Raw genomic sequence first — 19,761 nt, 5'->3', positions numbered from 1 at the left:
TAGGACCACTTTTAATAGCACTAGAGAAAGCAGACATGCCACACCTCCGCTCCTTCCACCAAACACCTAATCGCACGACACCTACTGTTGGTTCCATTAAAGACCACCATCCTGTCCTGAAGGATCCCATGTCTGGCTAGCACCGTAAGGTTTATGGAACAAAGACTGTAACATTTGAGTCTCTATTTGGAAAATGATGCACATAGTCATTAACCCTATGGCTACTGAGCCTCTACTGAGCGTTCACAAGAAGTCAAGGCAGGTATGTCTTTTTTAAAATTATGTTTGGCTCTGCAGGCCCTTCGTTGTTGCATGGGCTTTCCACAGCTGTGGTGTGCGGGGCTACTCTTCTCTGTGGGGCGTGGGTCCCTCACGGAGGTGGCCTCCCTTCTTGTGGACACACTCGAGGACCTGTGGGCTTTCCCCAGCTGTGGGGCACGGGCCCCTCACAGAGGTGGCTTCCCTTCTTGTGGCGCACAGACTCGAGGGCCCACGGGCTTCAGTAGTCGTGGGACACAGGCTCAGTACTTGCAGGCTGCAGGCTCTAGAGCGTGGGCTCAGCAGCTGTGGCACCTGGGCTGAGTTGCACTGAGGTATGTGGAATCTCCCCGGACCAGGGATTGAACCCACATCCCCTGCAGTAACAGGCGGGTTCGCATCCACTGTGCCACCAGGAAAGTCTAAGGCAGGTTTTTTCCTGCGTCTGGAGAAACAATCCATAGTCAGACCGTGAGGCCACCCAACCAGACTGGAAGGGCCCCCTGTGCGTGAGGAAGGCCCATCCCTGCTCCCTTGTGGAGGGCAGGCACTTTGGGCCAGGGATTTAGAAGTGCGCCCTAAACAACCTGTCTCCTCGGGGCGCATCCTTGGGTTCCTTCAAGCTCATCACCTAGCCCTGAGGTCTCGCCCTGGACCCGCAGGTTGAGTTCGCCAGTGCTCTGGCGCCCTCCGGTGGACACCCGCTGTAACAACAACCCTCAGCCCTTCGGCCTGCCTCCATCCCTTTCCCCTGGCAACTGCACAGTCTATCACAATCTTACCTTAAGATTTACTTTTTTATTCAGAAACACTGGACTAGACCAAAGGTCACTTGAAATAGACTATTTCTAATCACAGGCAGAAAAACTAAGTGACACGAGAGAAAATGTACTTTTATGGTGGTTGAAGAGATGTGCTGTGCTGTTAGTTGCTCAGTCGTGTCTGACCCCATGGCCGTAGCCCGCCAGGCTCCTCGGTATATGGGGATTCTCCAGGCAAGAATACTGGAGTGGGTCACCACGCCCTCCTCCAGGGATCTTCCCAAACCAGGGACTGCTGAAGAGATGGGGTGAGTACAATTACTTCAGCGATTAGCTCAACTCTCACTTTGATGGCGGGACACGGACCTGTGTTCATACTTTCCTAACGTTCCAGAAAGAAATATTTATAATAAGATCAATTTACATTGGAATCGCAGCTTTCCCTCTTTAAGACCTAGTGACTTTCCGTGAGTTTATTCTCCCCTCAAGCACTGTTTTTGCAGAAGCACTAGTCACTCAGTCATGCTGGACTCTGCAACATCTCCTCTGTCCATGGAATTCTCCAAGAAAGAAGAATACTGGAGCAGGTAGCCATTCCCTTCTCCAGGGGATCTTCCCAAACCAAGGCTCAAACCCGAGTCTCCTGCACTGAGGCAGATTCTTTACCGTCTGAGCCAACAAGGAAGGCATTTTGCGAAATGGAGATAAGAAAATCCACTTGCATAACTTTTAGAGTTAAATGAGATAAAATGTGAAGGATGGCATTGATCAATAGAATTTAATGAAAATCTACACCCTTTCCTTTTTCTCCTTTCTCCAAGCAGGTGTTCATTCTTTGCAAACCTCATACTCTCTTTTCTCTCCAGGGACATCACAATTCCTGATACACAAGAAACAAAAAATATTTGTGGACTGATTCATCCATTATTCCAGCTGAGACATTCATCAACTTCTATCCACGTTGGTGAAACAGCCTCTATTCTCCTCTGTGCTGTCTCTTTTAACTGCGGTATCCTCTACGAAGATGCTAGTTGCCTGGGTGTGGAATATTACTAGATTTTATTCTCTAATATTATCTTGTAGTTATTACTCTCCTGTTGGCTTGTCCCATTTCTTTGTACCCTCCAATCTCAGTACAATGATTTAACAAATAATTAGATAAATAATCTTTTGATTAACATACTATTTAGTCATAATAGATCTCACAGAAAATGCCAGTCTTTAGGTGCAGTTGATCAATGTTTTATCTATGTTCTTTCAAGAGGTAAACATCATAGTTTCTTAAAATGCATATGAAAAACAGAACATTCACTTTCTTGATCGCTTCACCAAAGTTTAGAATTTTTTGCTAAAATTTTTTGCTAAAACTACAAAGCCAGGAAGTAGAATGACAAAAAAAATATACAATGTCACAGTCATGTTTTCATCTCTTCTGGATGACAATAAATCACAGTTTGGTATTATTAATGTATATTGAATTTTATGCAGCTTACTTTACAGGCAAAAACTGTGAACATAACTCCTTTTCAATAGACACAAAATCTAATAGTAAACTACCCAAAGGGGTGGAAAATTTATATTGCTTCTTTTAACAGATGTAGTAATAAAACTATGACTTACGAGAACAAGAGTACAGGGAGAAATTAAAAGACATAAAACACTGGGAACCAATGAAAACAACACTAAGTATAGTCAGAAAAATAGAAAACATATCAACTTTATACCTCTGCAATTAAATAAATATTTATATATGTAGGGAATAAATACTTCAGCAGAAAACTGTTAATTAAAAAGAATAATGTTTCATAGAACAAATACACAGCAACAGTGCATCTAAGATACACAGATAAGCATTTTAAATCAGGCTGAGAGGTCTTGTCCAAACACACAGAAATAATTTTGCCATCTAAAAGCATGAGGGTGATTGACTAAGATTTGACTCAGGTAGGACCTACAGGAAACTTTCTCCTGGTGTCTACTTTATCAAATTCAAGTCATTAAGGTATTTATTTCAGAAGTAGATCTCATTCTATAAAGAATTATTTAGAGAATTTCATTGTTTCTGCCTTTCATTAAGTCTGCTGCTGCTGCTGCTAAGTCGCTTTAGTCGTGTCCGACTCTGTGCGACCCCATAGACGGCAGCCCACCAGGCTCCCCGGGCCCTGGGATTCTCCAGGCAAGAACACTGGAGTGGGTTGCCATTTCCTTATTAAGTTTACGTATCAGTATATCTGCAGTCCTAGGGATAGAAACATAAAACATGTTGATATCCTATGGTTTGGGGCAGCTATTAATGTTTTTCTGTTTGTTTAAGAAGAACCGATTTATTTTCAAACTAATATGAAATCAAATAACTTTGTCTTGTTTCTACGTCTTTTATAAAGTTGATTAAGGACAATGGAATGCACAGTTACATTGCAAGACTAGATATGACCATTAAGAATGACAAAATCATTAGTGTAAGATTGATTCTTTTTAAAAATTTTGTAGTAATAAAAAGAGACAGTGGTGGACAGGGGAGCCCGGCGTGCTGTAGCCCACAGGGTTACAAAGAGCTGGACATGACTTAGCGACTGAACAAGAAGAAGAAATACATTGTAGGGCATGTATTACCATCCTTGTAAAAGCTGTGAGAAACTATGAATGAGTAAATCTACATTTGTTAGCTAATGGTATGATACAACCACACACTTATCAAAATAAAAATGAAGTCCATATACATACAAAATCTAGTCTTTATCATTAGCATCAAGAGAAACTATAGACCCCAAATGAAGTCCTGATGGTAACACTCTTAAAACAATAACATTTTAAGTGCTATTACAAACCCATTTGATATTCACTTTAATTGCCACAATGCTGATAAATATACTTTGTATTCAAACACATGTCACAAGTACTACCATAGCAGTTTCAAGAATAAGTAAATGGATGTTTAAAATTGCATGTTACCAGGAAAGAGGGGGAGAAAAGCAATCACAGCAAACATTAGCTCCTTAAAACAGCAAATTAAAGATTTATATTAAATCATGTTCCGTCCCACTTAGATACAGGGATCAAACCCAGGTCTCCTGCATTGCTGGCAGATTCTTTACCATCTAAGCCACCAGGAAAGCCCCATGACACATATAGAATACAATAATACAGGAAAACTTGATGTATCAACCACGCCTTGTGGTCTCAGCTGGTTTCTACTGATTAATTAGCCTGGAAAGAAGAATTGGGATGTGAAAAATGACTCAGAAGGGGAGGCTGAAATTCACTGCACAATAGTTAGTTTCTGAAAAGGATTTTAAAAATACCGCTACGCCACTATATTTTAGCTGAAGGGACAGGTAGTTACATATGCCATTTTATTTCAATTGGTCAGACAAGTTCTACTGTTCCCTTTAACCTTGTCCTACATGCAAGACTGCCACCTTAAAATCCAACATGAGAGACCTCACGCCGTGAACCCAAGATGGCATTTTTCAGTGTATGGGTCACAGAATGATCCCTGGACATTTGTTAAAAGCAAACATTCCTGTGCCTCAACCAGGTTCTACCAAGTCAGAATCACAGCAATGAGCACTGTGACAAGCAACATGCAAATTCTGACATTCACACTTGCTTAAAATCAACTGCCCGGGGAATTCTCTGCTTATCCAGTGGTTAAGAATCCTCCTTTCAATGCAGGGGACTTGAGTTCGACCCCTGGTCAGGAACTCAGATCTCACACGCCACAGAGCAGCTAAGCCCGAGAGCCTCAACTGCGGAGCCCAAAGATCCCACATGACACAAGGGAGATGGCACAGGCTCGATGCAGACAAATAAACACTTAAACAAACAAACAAAGAGCTCTAAACTCTCTATTCTGTGTGCTATTTGTTTACCTGCAGACAGCTCTGGAATTCTTTCATCTGCCAAAGACATGAATTAGAAATGAATAACTCAAAGGGAATTACTTGAAGGTTCACAAAGAACTCTGGTAAATTTTTGCCCAAAACAACTACCAGAAGCATAGACACACACACACACACACACACACACACTCACACACACACTCACTCACACTCACACACACACTCACACACACTCACTCACACACACACACACGCATAGAAAATTGAAAACAAATCTATAGAAACAGTGGAATTTTTTAAAATCATGCATTCTTAGCTTCCTTTCCCAGAAAACCAAGTGGTTGCATTTTACTTTCAGAGCTGCCTGCACTTTGCAGACTGGACTATTAGGGTAATTAACCACACCACTGGACTTTTTTTTTTTTTTCCTGTGTATTCTTGCCACCTTTTCTTAATATCTTCTGCTTCTGTTAGGTCCATTCCATTGCTGTCCTTTATTGTGCCCATCTTTGCATGAAATGTTCCCTTGGTATCTCTCATTTTCTTGAAGACATCTCTAGTCTTTCCCATTCTATTGTTTTCCTCTATTTCTTTGCATTGATCACGGAGGAAGGCTTTCTTATCTCTTCTTGCTATTCTTTGGAACTCTGCATTCAGATGGGTGTATCTTTCCTTTTCTCCTTTGCCTCTGGCTTCTCTTCTTTTCTAAGCTATTTGTAAGACCTTCTCAGACAACCATTTTGCCTTTTTGCATTTCTTTTCTTGGGGATGTCTTGATCACTGCCTCCTGTACAATGTCATGAACCTCCGCTCATAGTTCTTCAGGCACTTCTATCAGGTCTAATGCCTTGAATCTATTTGTCACTTCCACTGTATAATCATAAGGGATTTGATTTAGGTCATACCTGGTCTAGTGATTTTCCCTACTTTCTTCAATTTAAGTCTGAATTTTGCAATAAGGAGTTCATGATCTGAGTCAGCTTCCAGTCTCGTTTTTGCTGACTATAGACAGCTTCTCCATCTTTGGCTGCAAAGAATATAATCAATCTCATTTTGGTATTGACCATCTGGTGATGTCCACGTGTAGAGTCTTCTCTTGTGTTGCTGGAAGAGGGTGTTTGCTATGACCAGTGTGTTCTCTTTGCAAAACTCTGTTAGCCTTTGCCCTGCTTCATTTTGTACTCCAAGGCCAAATTTTCCTGTTACTGCAGGTATCTTGACTTCATATTTTTGCATTCCAGTCCCCTATGATGAAAAGGACATCACTATGAACAAAGCTAGTGGAGGTGACAGAACTCCAGTTGAGCTATTTCAAAGCCTAAAAGATGATGCTATTAAAGTGCTGCACTCAATATGCCAGCACATTTGGAAAACTCAGCAGTGGCCACAGAACTGAAAAGGTCAGTTTTCATTTCAATTCCAAAGAAAGGCAAAGCCGAAGAATGTTCAAACTACCGCACAATTGCACTCAACTCAAACGCTAGCAAAGTAATGCTCAAAATTCTCCAAGCCAGACTTCAACAGTACATGAACCATGAACTTCCAGATGTTCAAGTTGGATTTAGAAAGGGCAGAGGAACCAGAGATCAAATTGCCAACATCTGCTGGATCATTGAAAAAGCAAGAGAGTTTCAGAAAAACATCTACTTCTGCTTTATTGACTATGCCAAAGCCTTTGACTGTGTGGATCACAACAAACTGTGGAAAATTCTTCAAGAGATGGGAATATCAGACCACCTTACCTGCCTCCTGAGAAATCTGAATGCAGGTCAAGAAGCAACAGTTAAAACTGGACATGGAACAACAGGCCGGTTCCAAATCGGGAAAGGGGAACATCAAGGCTGTATATTGTCACCCTGCTTATTTAACTTCTATGCAGAGGACATCATGCAACATGCCAGGCTGGATGAAGCACAAGCGGGAATCAAGATTGCCAGGAGAAATGTCAATAACTTCAGATATGCAGATACCACCACCCTTATGGCAGAAAGAGAAGAACTGAAGAGCCTCTTGGTGAAAGCGAAAGAGGAGAGTGGAAAAGTTGGCTTAAATCTCAACATTCAGAAAACTAAGATCATGGCATTCGGTCCCATCATTTCATGGCAAATAGATGGGGAAACAATGAAAACACTGAGAGACTTTATTTTTTGGGACTCCAAAATCACTGCAGATGGTGACAGCAGCCATGAAATTAAAAGACTCTTGCTCCTTGGAAGAAAAGCTATGACCAACCTAGAGAGCATACTAAGAAGCAGAGACATTACTTTACAAACATCCATCTAGTCAAAGCTATGGTTTTTCCAGTAGTCATATATGGATGTGAGAGCTGGACTATAAAGAAAGCTGAGCACTGAAGAATTGATGCTTTTGAACTGTGGTGTTGGAGAAGACTCTTAAGAGTCCCTTGGACTACAAGGAGATCCAACCAGTCCATCCTAAAGGAGATCAGCCCTAGGATTTCTTTGGAGGGAATGATGCTAAAGCTGAAACTCCAGTACTTTGGCCACCTCATGCAAAGAGTTGACTCATTGGAAAAGACTCTGATGCTGGGAGGGATTGGGGGCAGGAGGAGAAGGGGACAACAGAGAATGAGATGGCTGGATGGCATCACTCACTCGATGGACGTGAGTCTGAGTGAACTCTGGGAGTTGGTGATGGACAGGAAGGCCTGGCGTGCTGCGATTCATGGGGTCGCAAAGAGTTGGACATGATTGAGCAACTGAACTGAACTGAAGGAGGATTATCCTGGAGAAGGAAATGGCAACTCACTCCAGTATCCTTGCCTGGAGAATGCCACAGACAGAGGGCTACAGTCCACAGGGTTGTGAAGAGTCGGACACAACTGAGTGACTGAACACAGCAGGGAGGACATCCACGGCTGCTAACAGAGCCACACGTGAACTGAGAAGCCTGAGAGCGGAGGGCCACACACAGCACTACGGTGAAACGGACACAAACCAGACATGAACTTCATCAAGCGTCCCCACCTGGCAACTTCTAGAAAACAGAGGAAAGGGGAACATGTTAAACGGCACCACAGGGAAATAATCCGCAAAATCCACATTGTGGAAAACCATATACATCATACAATCTAGTTTTTCAACAGGTAAGCAATAAATTACAAAGGGAAGACACACACACACACGGAACTCTATATTAAAAGAGATGACTTGAACTTGCCTTTCATGGGGTCTTCCTATTTCAGGAAGGCTTCCCAGGTGGCATAGCGATAAAGAACCTGCCTGCCAATGGAGGAGACGCAGGGTCGACCCCTGGGTCGGGAAGATCCCCTGGAAGGAGATGGCAACCCACTCCAGTACTCTTGCCTGGAAAATCCCATGGACAGAGAAGCTCCAAGGGCTACAGGCCAAGGGGTCGGAAAGAGTCAGCCGTGACTGAGCACAACACACATTTCAGGAAACGCCAGCTTCATTCCTCTAGTTCTCAAGACAAAAGCTATGGAAACGCCTTTAACTCTTTCCTTTCCTCCAACTCAGCAAGCATCCAGTCAGTAACTCTGAGTACCCCTCACGCGACCCTTCACCGATGCTCTGGTCAAATCCCCCAGCCTCCCTTGCCTGCTTCCCACAGGAACCTCAAACAAGCCCCTTCTTTCCACCCTCATACCCTGATGCCTACCATGAACACAGGAGCCGGACTGGGCCTTCTCAGATACACCATTCAAGGTCTTCACGTGGCATCAGGCCTTGTCCACAATTCAAGCAGCCGAAGGCCCTCTAAGTCTGGGCTCCTCCTCGCCGCCCTGCTAATCTCCCTGTTGCTTCTTGGACTCTGACCACACTGACCTCCCAGCGTTCCTCAAACAGATCAGGTGGCCCCTCCTTGGAGACTCACACTCGCTCACTCTTGAGTCTAGAGCCTTCTTTCCTCTGGTCTCCTCACCCCTCCTTCCCCTGCAGATTTGAGCTCCGGAGCCAACCCTTCGCTGAGTCCCACCTACACCGCAGCTGCTCTCAACCTATCAGCCCAGCTCTGCACGTGTAAATTATTTCTTAATATCAGTCTCCCCTCCTTAGAAGGGAAGAAAGCAGGGATTGTTTTTAATGCGATATATGCACAGCGCTTAGAACGGTAACTGGCTCATAGTAGGGCTTCAAAAACAGTAGCTGAATAGAAGCATGAAGTAATAAAAATAAATAGCATACAAACACCGGATCTAGGACCCTCTTACAATCACTTTGGTTCAAGCTCTGCTGAGTCTATCCTGACAGACTCTGGACAGGGCCCTTCCTTCCTCAGAGCCAGAATTTCCCTTCATCTCTTACAACATGCCTCTCTATCAGAATATCCTGCAGCTCGCTGTTCTTAAATCCATGAAACCAAGTTCAGTTATGGTGCCCCCGTATTTTCCATATGATAGTGAGTTTCCCAGTTTTATCTTTGGCCTGATCAGAACTGCCTTTCGTTAGCTCCTCTGATACAGCAAGAAAAGCCTCAATATATTGTGGTAATTCAGACATGATTCTGAAGACAAACTGATGGTTATTTACATCCAGGCCAGCAGAATAACCTTTACCTAAGGAAAAGTTCATGAAATGAATTAGGCTGGATTAGGTAATCCATAAATCTGCCTCTGTAATAGGTCTGTTTCTTTTACTTTCGCCTTTGTTCTCTATTGCTTTTGCGACAAGTTAATCATTAAAGGGATGTTGCCTATAGCTTAAAATATATAAGCTTAAAATATATAAGTTCCCAGCGGCTCCTCTCTGGGAACCCTTCCCCCGATGTGCCTGAAGATTAAACTACAATACCTTTATTCAGTTCACCTGGGAATGGCTGACAGCAAGAAGAAATTAACACACTCCCTCCCGGTGTCAGGCCTAAACCAGGGCATCTTTGCAACCACTTTCACTGGTCTTCTTACTTCGGCTCCTCAGCCCGCTTTTTCTTTGTTCTATAATAAATTAAAAAAATAAACAAATGCAGACCCCAGTAAGATGCTTCTCTACAACCCTTGTCTGCCATCTGCTCGGACTCCTGGCTTTCTGTTTGTTTGTTTTTTAAATACTGTTATTTAGTTATTTTTGGCTGTGCTGGGTTTCCGTTGCTGCTCGGTCTTTTCCCTAACTGCGGCAGGCAGGGGCTACTCTCTAGGCGGTGCTCGGGCTTCTCGTCGCAGTGGTCTCTCTTGTGGAGCACGGGCTCTGGGGCGTGGGCTTCAGTTGCGGCTCCCAGGCTCTAGGGCACAGGCTCAATAACTATGTCACACAGGCTTAGCTGCTGCGCGGCATGTGGGATCTTCCCGGACCAGGAATCAAATCCATGTCTACAAGAGGCAAAGCGATAGATAGGAAGTGATTTACTACAATAGGACGCTTGTGAGGCTTACAGACAGGCGGGTGAGAGGAGGAGTTTCCTTGTCCCTACATGTCAAGCCAGGACTGTCACTGCGCAATGGAAATGAGTGAAAAGGCAGCGGCACATGACTGAAACGGTAAATCGTCTCACGTTTTAGTATATCACCTTTCCCTTATATGTTTGTTTTTAGTGTGCGCAGAGGAATCATTAATTTACTGAGCTCACGGGGCAGGATGTGGGTCTCACGCCACAGTTGTCTGATTGTTTTCGGGCATGTCTCATGCTGATGGTGCACAGTTTTGTTGCTGAACAAGCCTGCTTTCTTCAGTGATCAGTAACTTACAGGGGTCTCCCGTACTTTTTTCTTTACTAGAATCCCCTAGTGGAATCAACTATTTATTAATAATTACCTGGACTTCCCAAGTGGTGCTAGTGGTAAAGAACTCGCCTGCCAATGCAGGAGATGTAAGATACATGTGTTCGATCCTGGGTCGGGAACATCTCCTGGAGAAGGAAAAGGCAACCCACTCCTGTACTCTTGCCTGGGAAACTCCACAGACAGAGAAGCCTGGCGGGTTACAGTCCATGGGGTTGCAAGGTGTCGGACGCGACTGAGCATGCGCACGAACGATGACAAAACAATGACCTCATCCTTACTCTGTCCCTATCACTTCCTTCCTGCCTGCCTTCCTCCCTTCCTTTCTCTCTCTTTCTAAAAACAAATACTTCAGTCTTGTCCTATAGCAGTGTTCCAGACCTTTCTTTCTTGAACTCATGATGGAAGCGCATTCTAACCTGACCCTCCTTTAAAGTATCATAACCCCCTTTTTAATACACACAACATAATGTTAAGAAAGGCAAACATTAAGCAAGGGGAAAAAATGGTTACTATTATGGTCTCTGTCAATAACTTTAAAAACACTAACCAATTTTTTACTATTGATGAATATTTAGGTCCCGGTTTCTTCTTGGCCCTAAACTCTAGTTCCAACAATCTCACCACACACAGTACAGCATCGAAACCCTGTGCATTGTCTCTTTGTATCTGTTTTATAGCTGTTCATTCATTCATTCAACAAATATTGACTGATACAGATCTAGGCTCCAGGGAAACCACAGCAAAAAAAAAAAAAAATCATAAATTTTTGCAGCGTATATCCTTACATTCTAGTGCGGAAAATTAAACAAGAGAACGGATAACAAGCAAAATTAAAATAAAATGTGTATTTAGAAAGTGATAATGGTGAGAAGAAAAACTAAATGAGGGAGAGTGAAAGTGAAGTCGCTCAGTCATGTCTGACTCTTTGCGACCCCATGGACTGTAGCCCACCAGGCTCCTCTGTCCATGGGATTCTCCAGGCAAGAATACTGGAGTGGGTTGCCATTTCCTTCGGGAAGACCTAATTCCCTGACCAGGGATCAAGGCTGGGTCCCAACAGTGAAAGCACCAAGTCCTAACCACTGGACCACTAGGGAATTCCCTGTATTTTCAAACATAGAGGAAACCATAAAGGCCCTGAGAAAGTGACATTTGAATAAATAAGATGGTTATCCAGCAAGCCATGTGGATGTCGGGGGGAAAGTAACCCAGAGAGAAGAAATGCAAATATTCTAAATCTGGAATACTCCAGTTATCACTTGGGTACATAAGGAGGCCAGTGAGTGAGGAAGGAGAGAGGAGCAGAAGCTGAAGGCAGAGATATGATGGAGATTAATGGGACATGACCTCACAGTGAGCAGGAAATCCACTGGCATCAGAAGGTTTGGAGCAAGTTCGTTTGCTTTTACTGATTCTTTGACATACGATTTTTTGCTTCAGTCAAATTATACTTCAGATGGGTTTGAAAACTAACATGTGTGTGTGCATATATATACACACATACATATTTTATATGTATCCTCATAGAGATCTAAAACTTTTTAAAGTGTCATGGCATTCTAAAAGGTAATATATAAGCTCTATGTCAATAACATAAAACAATTACTATTGATGCATCTTGAAAATGATTGTGTGTGTGTGTTTCTGTTTCCCAAGAAAGAAAGAAGAAAGTAAAGTCACTCAGTCATGTCTGACTCTTTGCAACCCCATGGACTATAGCCTACCAGGCTCCTCCATCCATGGGATTTTCCAGGCAAGAATACTGGAGTGGGTTGCCATTTAGGGATCAAACCCATGGCCCCTGCATTGGTGCATTCAAAGTGTGGAGTCTTAACCACTGGACCACCGAGGAGGCCCCAAGACACCAAAAATTAATATCCCCCTTTAAAACAAGACTGTTACCATGTAGGTACATCTTCAATAAATTTGTAATCTATTAAAATGCCATTCTATAGGAATACTAAAAAGGAAGCCTTGATGATGCACTGACTACTTTTGGACACTTTTTTCTTTCCTTTATTATGCTTCCATGAAGGGGAGAGTGATGGATTTAGGGGGCTGGTTTAATATCAGTATATGGGAGTCAAGTGATATAAGGGTGCTGACTGAATCAGTGGGGTCCCTGATTTGTGGTGACTGACTTAACAATAGGAGTTATGTGACCCACAGGGCCAGCTGGATCAGCGGGAGGGCCCCGCATCTTACAGGGGACAGCATAACAATAGGAGTTATGTGACCCACAGGGCCAGCTGGATCAGCGGGAGGCCCCGCATCTTACAGGGGACAGCATAACAATAGGAGTTATGTGACCCACAGGGCCAGCTGGATCAGCGGGAGGGCCCCGCATCTTACAGGGGACAGCATAACAGTAGGAGTTATGTGACCCACAGGGCCAGCTGGATCAGCGGGAGGGCCCCGCATCTTACAGGGGACAGCATAACAATAGGAGTTATGTGACCCACAGGGCCAGCTGGATCAGCGGGAGGGCCCCGCATCTTACAGGGGACAGCATAACAATAGGAGTTATGTGACCCACAGGGCCAGCTGGATCAGCGGGAGGGCCCCGCATCTTACAGGGGACAGCAGCCTTGCAGGTGGGAGAAGGTGGTGGACTAGGGAAGCTGGTAATACACAGGCTTGGGTTCTCTCAGCTATTTGAGCTCCCTAGGTCTGCCACAACGAACTGGCACAAACCAGGTGGCTTAACACAACCAAACCATATTCTCTCACAGTTCTGGAGACTGCTGCTGCTGCTGCTGCTGCTGCTAAGTCGCTTCAGTCGTGTCCGACTCTGTGCGGCCCCATAGATGGCAGCCCACTAGGCTCCTCTGTCCCTGGGATTCTCCAGGCAAGAATACTGGAGTGGGTTGCCATTTCCTTCTCCAATGCATGAAAGTGAAAAGTGAAAGTGAAGTTGCTTAGTCGTGCCTGACTTTAAGCGACCCCATGGACTGCAGCCTACCAGGCTCCTCTGTCCATGGGATTTTCCAGGCAAGAGTACTGGAGTGGGGTGCCATTGCCTTCTCCGGTTCTGGAGACTAGAAGTCTAAAATCCAGGTGCTAGCAAGGCTCACGCCTCAAGAGTACAAGCTGTTCCATGCCTCTCTTACCTTGTGGTGTTGCTGGCAATCCTGTGTTTCTCGGCTTGTAGATACAGCGTTCCAATCTCCGCTTCTGTGGTCACAGGGCATTCTTCCCTGTGTCTTCCTCTCTTCTAAAGACAGTAGTCAGATTAGAGCCCACCCTAATGACCTCATCTTAATTTGATTACAGTTGACCCATTTCCAAATATATTCACATTCACAGGTGCTGGGGATTAGGCATGAGACTCAAGAGATGGGGGTTGGATCCCTGGGTGGGGAAGATTCTCCTGGAGTAGGGAATGGCAACCCACTCCAGAATTCTTGCCCGGAGAATCCTATGGACAGAGGAGCCTGGCTGGAACAGCCTATGGGACCTCGAAGTGTTGGACACAATTGAGCACATATATCTTTTGAAAATTAAATTATTTTTGTCCCTGTCACATGGCATGCCAGTCTTAAGTTTCCCAGCCAAGAATCAAGCCTGTGCCCCCCATGCTGTGGTAGCAGAGTCTTAACCACTAGACCACCAGGAAATTCCCAACGACAGTTTGTTTTCAGAGAAATGTACTACTTCTTAAGTGAAAACATTTTAGCAGTATTTAAGTGTATGGAAAAGTGGAAGTAATGTCAATCCTGAGTATCTCAGTGGGGTGATGATGGATGAGATTTTCTTCTAATTATACTTTCTAAATTTCCTACAATGTGCATGTAACCATCTGGGCCATCTGAGCTGCCAGAAGCCCTAACCTCCCTCCCCAGCCCTCAACTCCAACTCCGCTTTCTTACTGAGCCTGCAGATCTCTAGCGCCCTCTCCCATCTGCATCTCTCCATTTTGTACTTCTAGGAGGTGCAGGTCAGTCTCCTGGGGGTTTTGTTAAAAATGTAGATTCTGATTCAATGGGTGTGGGGCAGAGAACCTGGGATTAGGCATTTTAAACAATTCTTAAGGGAAACTGATGCTGGACCCCACCAAGTAACAGGGGTTGAAACTGCTGAGTCACGAGGAGTTGTTCTACAACAGTGATCACAGTCAGCCTTGGATATATCGGTGCAGGAGTGCTCCTGCGAAAGCCTAAACCTAACGCGGAAAATCGACCACCGCCAGGAAGACTGCGGCGGCCCCGCTCTTCGAGGCCATCCCGGAGCCGCAATTGGCCGTCCCACTCACGTGGTGCGGCGCTCACGTGAGGCCGCCGTCCAATCGTCGCGCGCCTCCGGCCCAGCCGCTGGCTGGCACCCCGAGAGGTGGCTGCGAGCGCCATGGCGGGAAGACCGCTGCCCGGAGGCGGAGGGGTGTGCGCCGCCGCCTACCCTAACACCTCTGCCGGATTCCCCCCGCACCTCCAGGCCGGCGCGATGCGGCGCCGCTTTTGGGGCGTGTTCAACTGCCTGTGCGCCGGCGCGTTCGGGGCCTTGGCCGCCGCCTCCGCCAAGCTGGCCTTCGGCAGAGAGGTCGAGCTGGGGGCGCTGCTGCGGTGGGCCGGCGGGAGGGGCCAGGCGGAGGAGGGGCGCTGCGGGGCTCCGGGGCGGGGCGGGGCTGGCGGCGCTGGGGCCGTCCGACCCCCGCGGGTCTGTTTTGAGGGGTGGGTTGGGGGGCCCATCCGTAACCGGGCCCTGCAGAACAGCGGGGGCAGAAGAGCATACCTCGACTCGGAATCACGCCCAGCCCTCGTCCAATGTAGGTGGTAAGAGACGTTGGGGACTGAGGCCTGTTACCTTACCAGGGACCCCAAAAATCTGTCCTCCGACTGGGCTAGTTCACTCTCGGGGAAGACGCACACCTCCTACATCCACTCTCTACCTCTCATTTTAAGCCCTTTGTGCCTGAGCATTTCTCTCCACGTGACTCTTAAGGTGAGAAGCCTGTTGTCCAACTCCGTCTTTAACGGGTGTTTTGACTGGTCAACCCACCTGCCAGGAAACTTGGGAATTTGGGATGTCCTATAAAAGGAAGATTGAGACAACCGTTCTGGATATTTCCCCAATGCTGAGAACTCTTGAACTGCCTCCCCACGTCTGCTAACGTCCCATCTCAAGTCAAATAGGCCAGGTTCTGCTTGGTAGAGTTTTCATTGCAGCTGCTGCAACTCAGGGTTAGTCCTCAACTGAGACAGTAGACAGTCTGGTTCTTTAGGTTTAAGCCTGTTAAGGGCTAATCCAGTGGGCACTGCCATGCTTGAGGTTGGTATCCTGATGTGTGTAATTCTCATTGGAGTAAGTGGTCCAAAGTAAGATGAGTAACCATGAGCCATGAGGTTTTCTTGTTTTCTCAGTTGTGCAGCAGACCTTCATAAGCCTTTACATAAGTAGGCTGCCGCTGGCACATAATGGGGCTTCTGTGTAAATTATACAGAGACACTCCTTCCTCAAGACACCATATATTCAGCTGCTGGAAAACTGTCAGGAGAAAGAAGAGGAGGTGTAGATGGGTGCCATTCCCAGGGGAAGCGGCTCTCTGCACGCAGGTTAATAACTCAAAACCAAGTAAGGGGTCCGCATGTCCTTTGTGTAGGAGGCTTCTAAAGATCCTCTGTTCTCTCAGTACTCTCCTGAAACAAACGAATGAATGAAATCTGCATGTTCTCCAAGAGACACCTGGGATCACTAGTCAGACAGTCCCAGGTGTGGTTTCCCATGCTGTGTCCTAGTTCAGAGCATGGAGTCCCACTGCCTGGGCCTGAATCCTGGTGGCTCCCCCAAGCTGTGGCACTTCAGGCAAGCTCCTTAATGCCTCAGGTTCCTTATCTGTAAAATGAAGTTAAGGAATAAATAAAAATGTACTTGTAACACTTAGCCCAGGGCCTGCTACCGAGTAAAAGCTCAAGAATGCCTGGTGGGACCTGGCTGAGTGGCTTATAGGCTGCATCAGACAGCAGGGAGACCACCAATTCCTGTGTTACCTGATTCTGGCATGTGAGGACCCTGCCCCTCATTTACTCAGACTGGGGTAACTACTTGGCCCACTAGGACTGAACTTCCCCCGCTGTGCTGGTCACTGTAGGGCCATAACAGACTGGTGTTCAATAGGAGATAACGGGATATGAATTAGCACTTTACTTCTGCCCAAGGTCACATGGTTAGTACAATGGCCAAATAAATGTCTTCTCTGAGTTTGTTTCAGCTGTTAAATGAGTGTGCCACTGGCTGAGGGTTAAGTGAAGTCCTATGCAAGAAAGCTCTGAGGACCCCCAGGCTGTGGTGGCCTGGCTGCCAGCAGTGACTGTGACCCTGGGTGGCTGTAAGGGTGGCTGCTGGTCAAGCTTGTCCAGGGCTGACCATGGCTGCAGTGATCCTTTCTCCTGCAGGTGAACGTGGGCTTCTGCGTCTTAGGCATTATTATGATGGCTACCACCAATTCTCTGATGTGGACGTTCTTTAGCCGGGGCCTCAGTTTGTCTATGTCTTCAGCCATTGCATCTGTCACAGTGACTTTTTCAAACATCCTCAACTCGGTGAGTAGCCTGAGTGTATGGTTCCTCTGTCCCAAACCTGGGTTCTGGGTGGGTTGTCCTTGGGCAACACCTGCTTTCCCACCTAGGAGAAGGGACAGGAACCGAAGCAGAGGTTGGGCGGTATCTTGACTCCCTGTGGCTTCTCCTCCAACCTCTCAAACTTGGTGACCTTCTCAAGTTAGATGGCAAGGAAGTCCAGCTGTCGAAAGCCTATTTGTTTGCTGCTCCACAAGGATATGTGAACTCAGGCAGGAGACATGGAGGGTGGAGGTTCTTCCCTCCCAGTGGGGCTGAGCCAGTCAGCGTGCAGTCCAAGCAGGGCGGGCGTGCTGGGCCGGCTGTGTGCAGGGCCTGGCTGCTGGCCTCTGCTGGCCTCTCTTGTTCCCTCTGCTGGTCCAGTGCCATGAGGAGATACCCGCCCCACTTCTACAGGTGAGACTTGTTGAAGATCACAGCTGGGTTTCAGGCCCAAGACTTCCAGCTCCAGACCTTTCTTCCTGCCCTGGGAGGCACTCGGCCACAGGGGAGTCAGGTGGTGCCCACCCACCCTGCAGGCACGTGTCCACCCAGCCTCACAGCTGTCTCTGTCCCACAGGCCTTCCTGGGTTTTGTGTTGTACGGAGAGTGCCAGGAGGTCTTGTGGTGGGGTGGAGTGTTCCTCATCCTCTGTGGACTCACCCTGATCCACAGGGAGCTCCCACCGCCCAGGAAGCCCCTTCCGCACAAGCAGCGGTAGCACCAGCCGGCTGGGCAGACCCGCTGGAAAGACAGTCATGGCGGCTCAGGCTCGGGCTGGCATGTGGGGACCGCAGCTCAGGGCAATCTGGGTGCTCAGCCTTCCGACCCTGGGCCAGAGGAGGATGCTGCCCAGGGAAGTGGGCCCATGACCAAGAAGCCTTGTGGGTGGACAGCTCCAGCTTCTGTCAGGGGAAGTACAGCTCGGCAGTGTTCTGCCCGAAGCCGCCGCCTCCATCCGTCTGCACTGTGCTGTTGATTCTCATGTTTCCCGGCCCACCCAGCAGGCCCCGGCAGGTGCAGGAGACCCTGGGGTTGGTCAGCTTCCTGTATGGACTTGAGACCACACTGTAACTGCAATCCTGTTGCCTAACGAAGGCCAGTCACGGGATTTTGGAATCAGGACTGGTTGGGCTTTTGGCTTCACATCGATGTCACCAGACCATCAGCCTCATGCTTCTGTATTAAAGCAAGAGAAGAAAAACTGCATTAATAAATGCTTTGTTTTCTAAGTTTAAGCTGCCAGGTGTGTGATCTCAATTCTGTCCTGATTTTTTTCCTTTCCTCATTTTTTTGGAGTAAGAGCAACTGGGGTGAGCTGTAGTTCTCGGAGGGAAGTTGAAATCCCATCCCCACTTCCAGGCCTGGGACTTGGCTACTCTCTGCCTGCCAGTTCCTTCCTGACTCTACCCAGGCAAGTGTTCTTCAAATTCAGGAGCATATCTGTCCATATCTCTTACAATATTTTATGTTATGTTATGGCTGCACCACTTGGCCTCTGGGATTTTAGTTCCCTGAGCAGGGATTGAACCCTGGTCCTTGGCAGTGAGAGCACAGAGTCCTAACCACTGGACCACCCCCTGCCCCAGGGAAGTTGCCGTCTTGTCATTTTTGAGTCCTGATTGGACAGTCGCCCCCCGCCGCTGCCAGAAATCCACACACAAGCTGAAAAGTCATAGGCTGATGGTCTCACAAGAGAGCCTTAGCAACTATCGCTAACTTCGGTATAAGAGCAACTTTGCCTTTTAAAACCCTACCAGTGTGTCTCCATCTGTCATCTCTCTCCTGAGACTCCAAGAGGCAGAAGTTACAGCAAACATCATCCATTATGCAGACTGGTTTTGTTTTTTAATACTGAGAGGATTTAAATTCCAACTCGCCTACTGGTGGCAAAAAACAAGGAAGTCGTATCCTGCCAACACTTCCCTCACAGCTTACCCTGATCGGGATGGTTCCCCAGCATTTATGATATGACATTACGGGCAGTTGACATTTCAGTCTTTTCCACCCACCCAGGTGCAATAACCACAGAAAACAAAAGCATTAAAAAAAATAAAAATTATGGCTGAGGTATGGCTTCCTGCAGTCCCAGCACTGCTCTGACCTCGTGAGCCCACCCGCATGAGGGTGCTGAGTCACACTGCAGGGCCTCAAGGAGGCGGCGGGCGAGGACGCTCCAGTGCTACACATGGACTCTGTGCCCTGAATTCCTTTCCTAGGGCAGAAACAAATGACCACAAAATTGGTGGCTAACCCAACAGAAACGTATTCTCTCACAGTTCTGGAGGCTGGAAGTCTAAAACCAAGGCATGATCACGGCCAGGTCCTCTTGGGAGGCTCCTTGGAGCATCCTTTTGTGGCTCTTCCGGTTTTTAAGGCTCTTAAAGTGTGCCCTGGCTATGTCTGCATTACTTCAGTCTCTGCTGTGTCACCCAGCATCTCAGCTTTTGCTGCTTCACACTCCCTGAGACATTTCAACTCTTTCCCATTTCATTTCAGAAAGGACAAAGTTCGTTGGAGTAAACAAGTAAATGAGGTCATGCAAATATGCTGGTCCTCATGAAAATCATTCCTGTCATTCCCTGCCGCGCCCCCGCCCCCCCCCCCCAACAATTTAGTCTCCACTGACAGCTCATGCTGGGGCTTCCCAG

At 46.8% G+C, this 19,761-nt stretch overlaps 1 protein-coding gene across 5 annotated transcripts; it reads left to right on the top strand.

The window, feature by feature from the left end:
• Nucleotides 1-14,841: 14,841 nt before the first annotated feature.
• On the top strand, nucleotides 14,842-18,348 carry TMEM42 (transmembrane protein 42). Of its 5 annotated transcripts, none has more exons than XM_061397069.1 (3): nucleotides 14,842-15,095; nucleotides 16,949-17,095; nucleotides 18,118-18,348. In XM_061397069.1, the coding sequence occupies exons 1-3, from the start codon at nucleotides 14,904-14,906 to the stop codon at nucleotides 18,169-18,171; spliced, it is 393 nt and encodes a 130-aa protein (XP_061253053.1). In that variant the 5' UTR covers nucleotides 14,842-14,903; the 3' UTR covers nucleotides 18,172-18,348. The 5 variants fall into 5 exon arrangements, with proteins under 5 accessions (XP_061253053.1, XP_061253052.1, XP_061253049.1 ...); XM_061397068.1 differs by having other exon boundaries at nucleotides 14,843-15,095; nucleotides 18,115-18,348; XM_061397065.1 differs by having other exon boundaries at nucleotides 14,843-15,095; nucleotides 17,528-18,348.
• The last annotated feature ends 1,413 nt before the right edge of the window (nucleotides 18,349-19,761 follow it).

The sequence above is a fragment of the Bos javanicus genome, chromosome 22 (assembly GCF_032452875.1).
Source record: "Bos javanicus breed banteng chromosome 22, ARS-OSU_banteng_1.0, whole genome shotgun sequence".
Classification (NCBI taxonomy): Eukaryota; Metazoa; Chordata; class Mammalia; order Artiodactyla; family Bovidae; genus Bos; species Bos javanicus.
Note: the sequence above shows the minus strand (reverse complement) of the source record. Positions and strands in the feature narration are given on the sequence as shown.

Bases quoted from the DNA above. Each gene is read 5' to 3' on its own strand.
- TMEM42 (XM_061397065.1), top strand. From the start codon at position 14,904: ATGGCGGGAAGACCGCTGCCCGGAGGCGGAGGGGTGTGCGCCGCCGCC. The intron at 15,096-16,948 runs GTCGAGCTGGGG...TTTCTCCTGCAG, and splicing joins AGCTGGCCTTCGGCAGAGAG to GTGAACGTGGGCTTCTGCGT. The intron at 17,096-17,527 runs GTGAGTAGCCTG...CCACTTCTACAG, and splicing joins TTTCAAACATCCTCAACTCG to GTGAGACTTGTTGAAGATCA.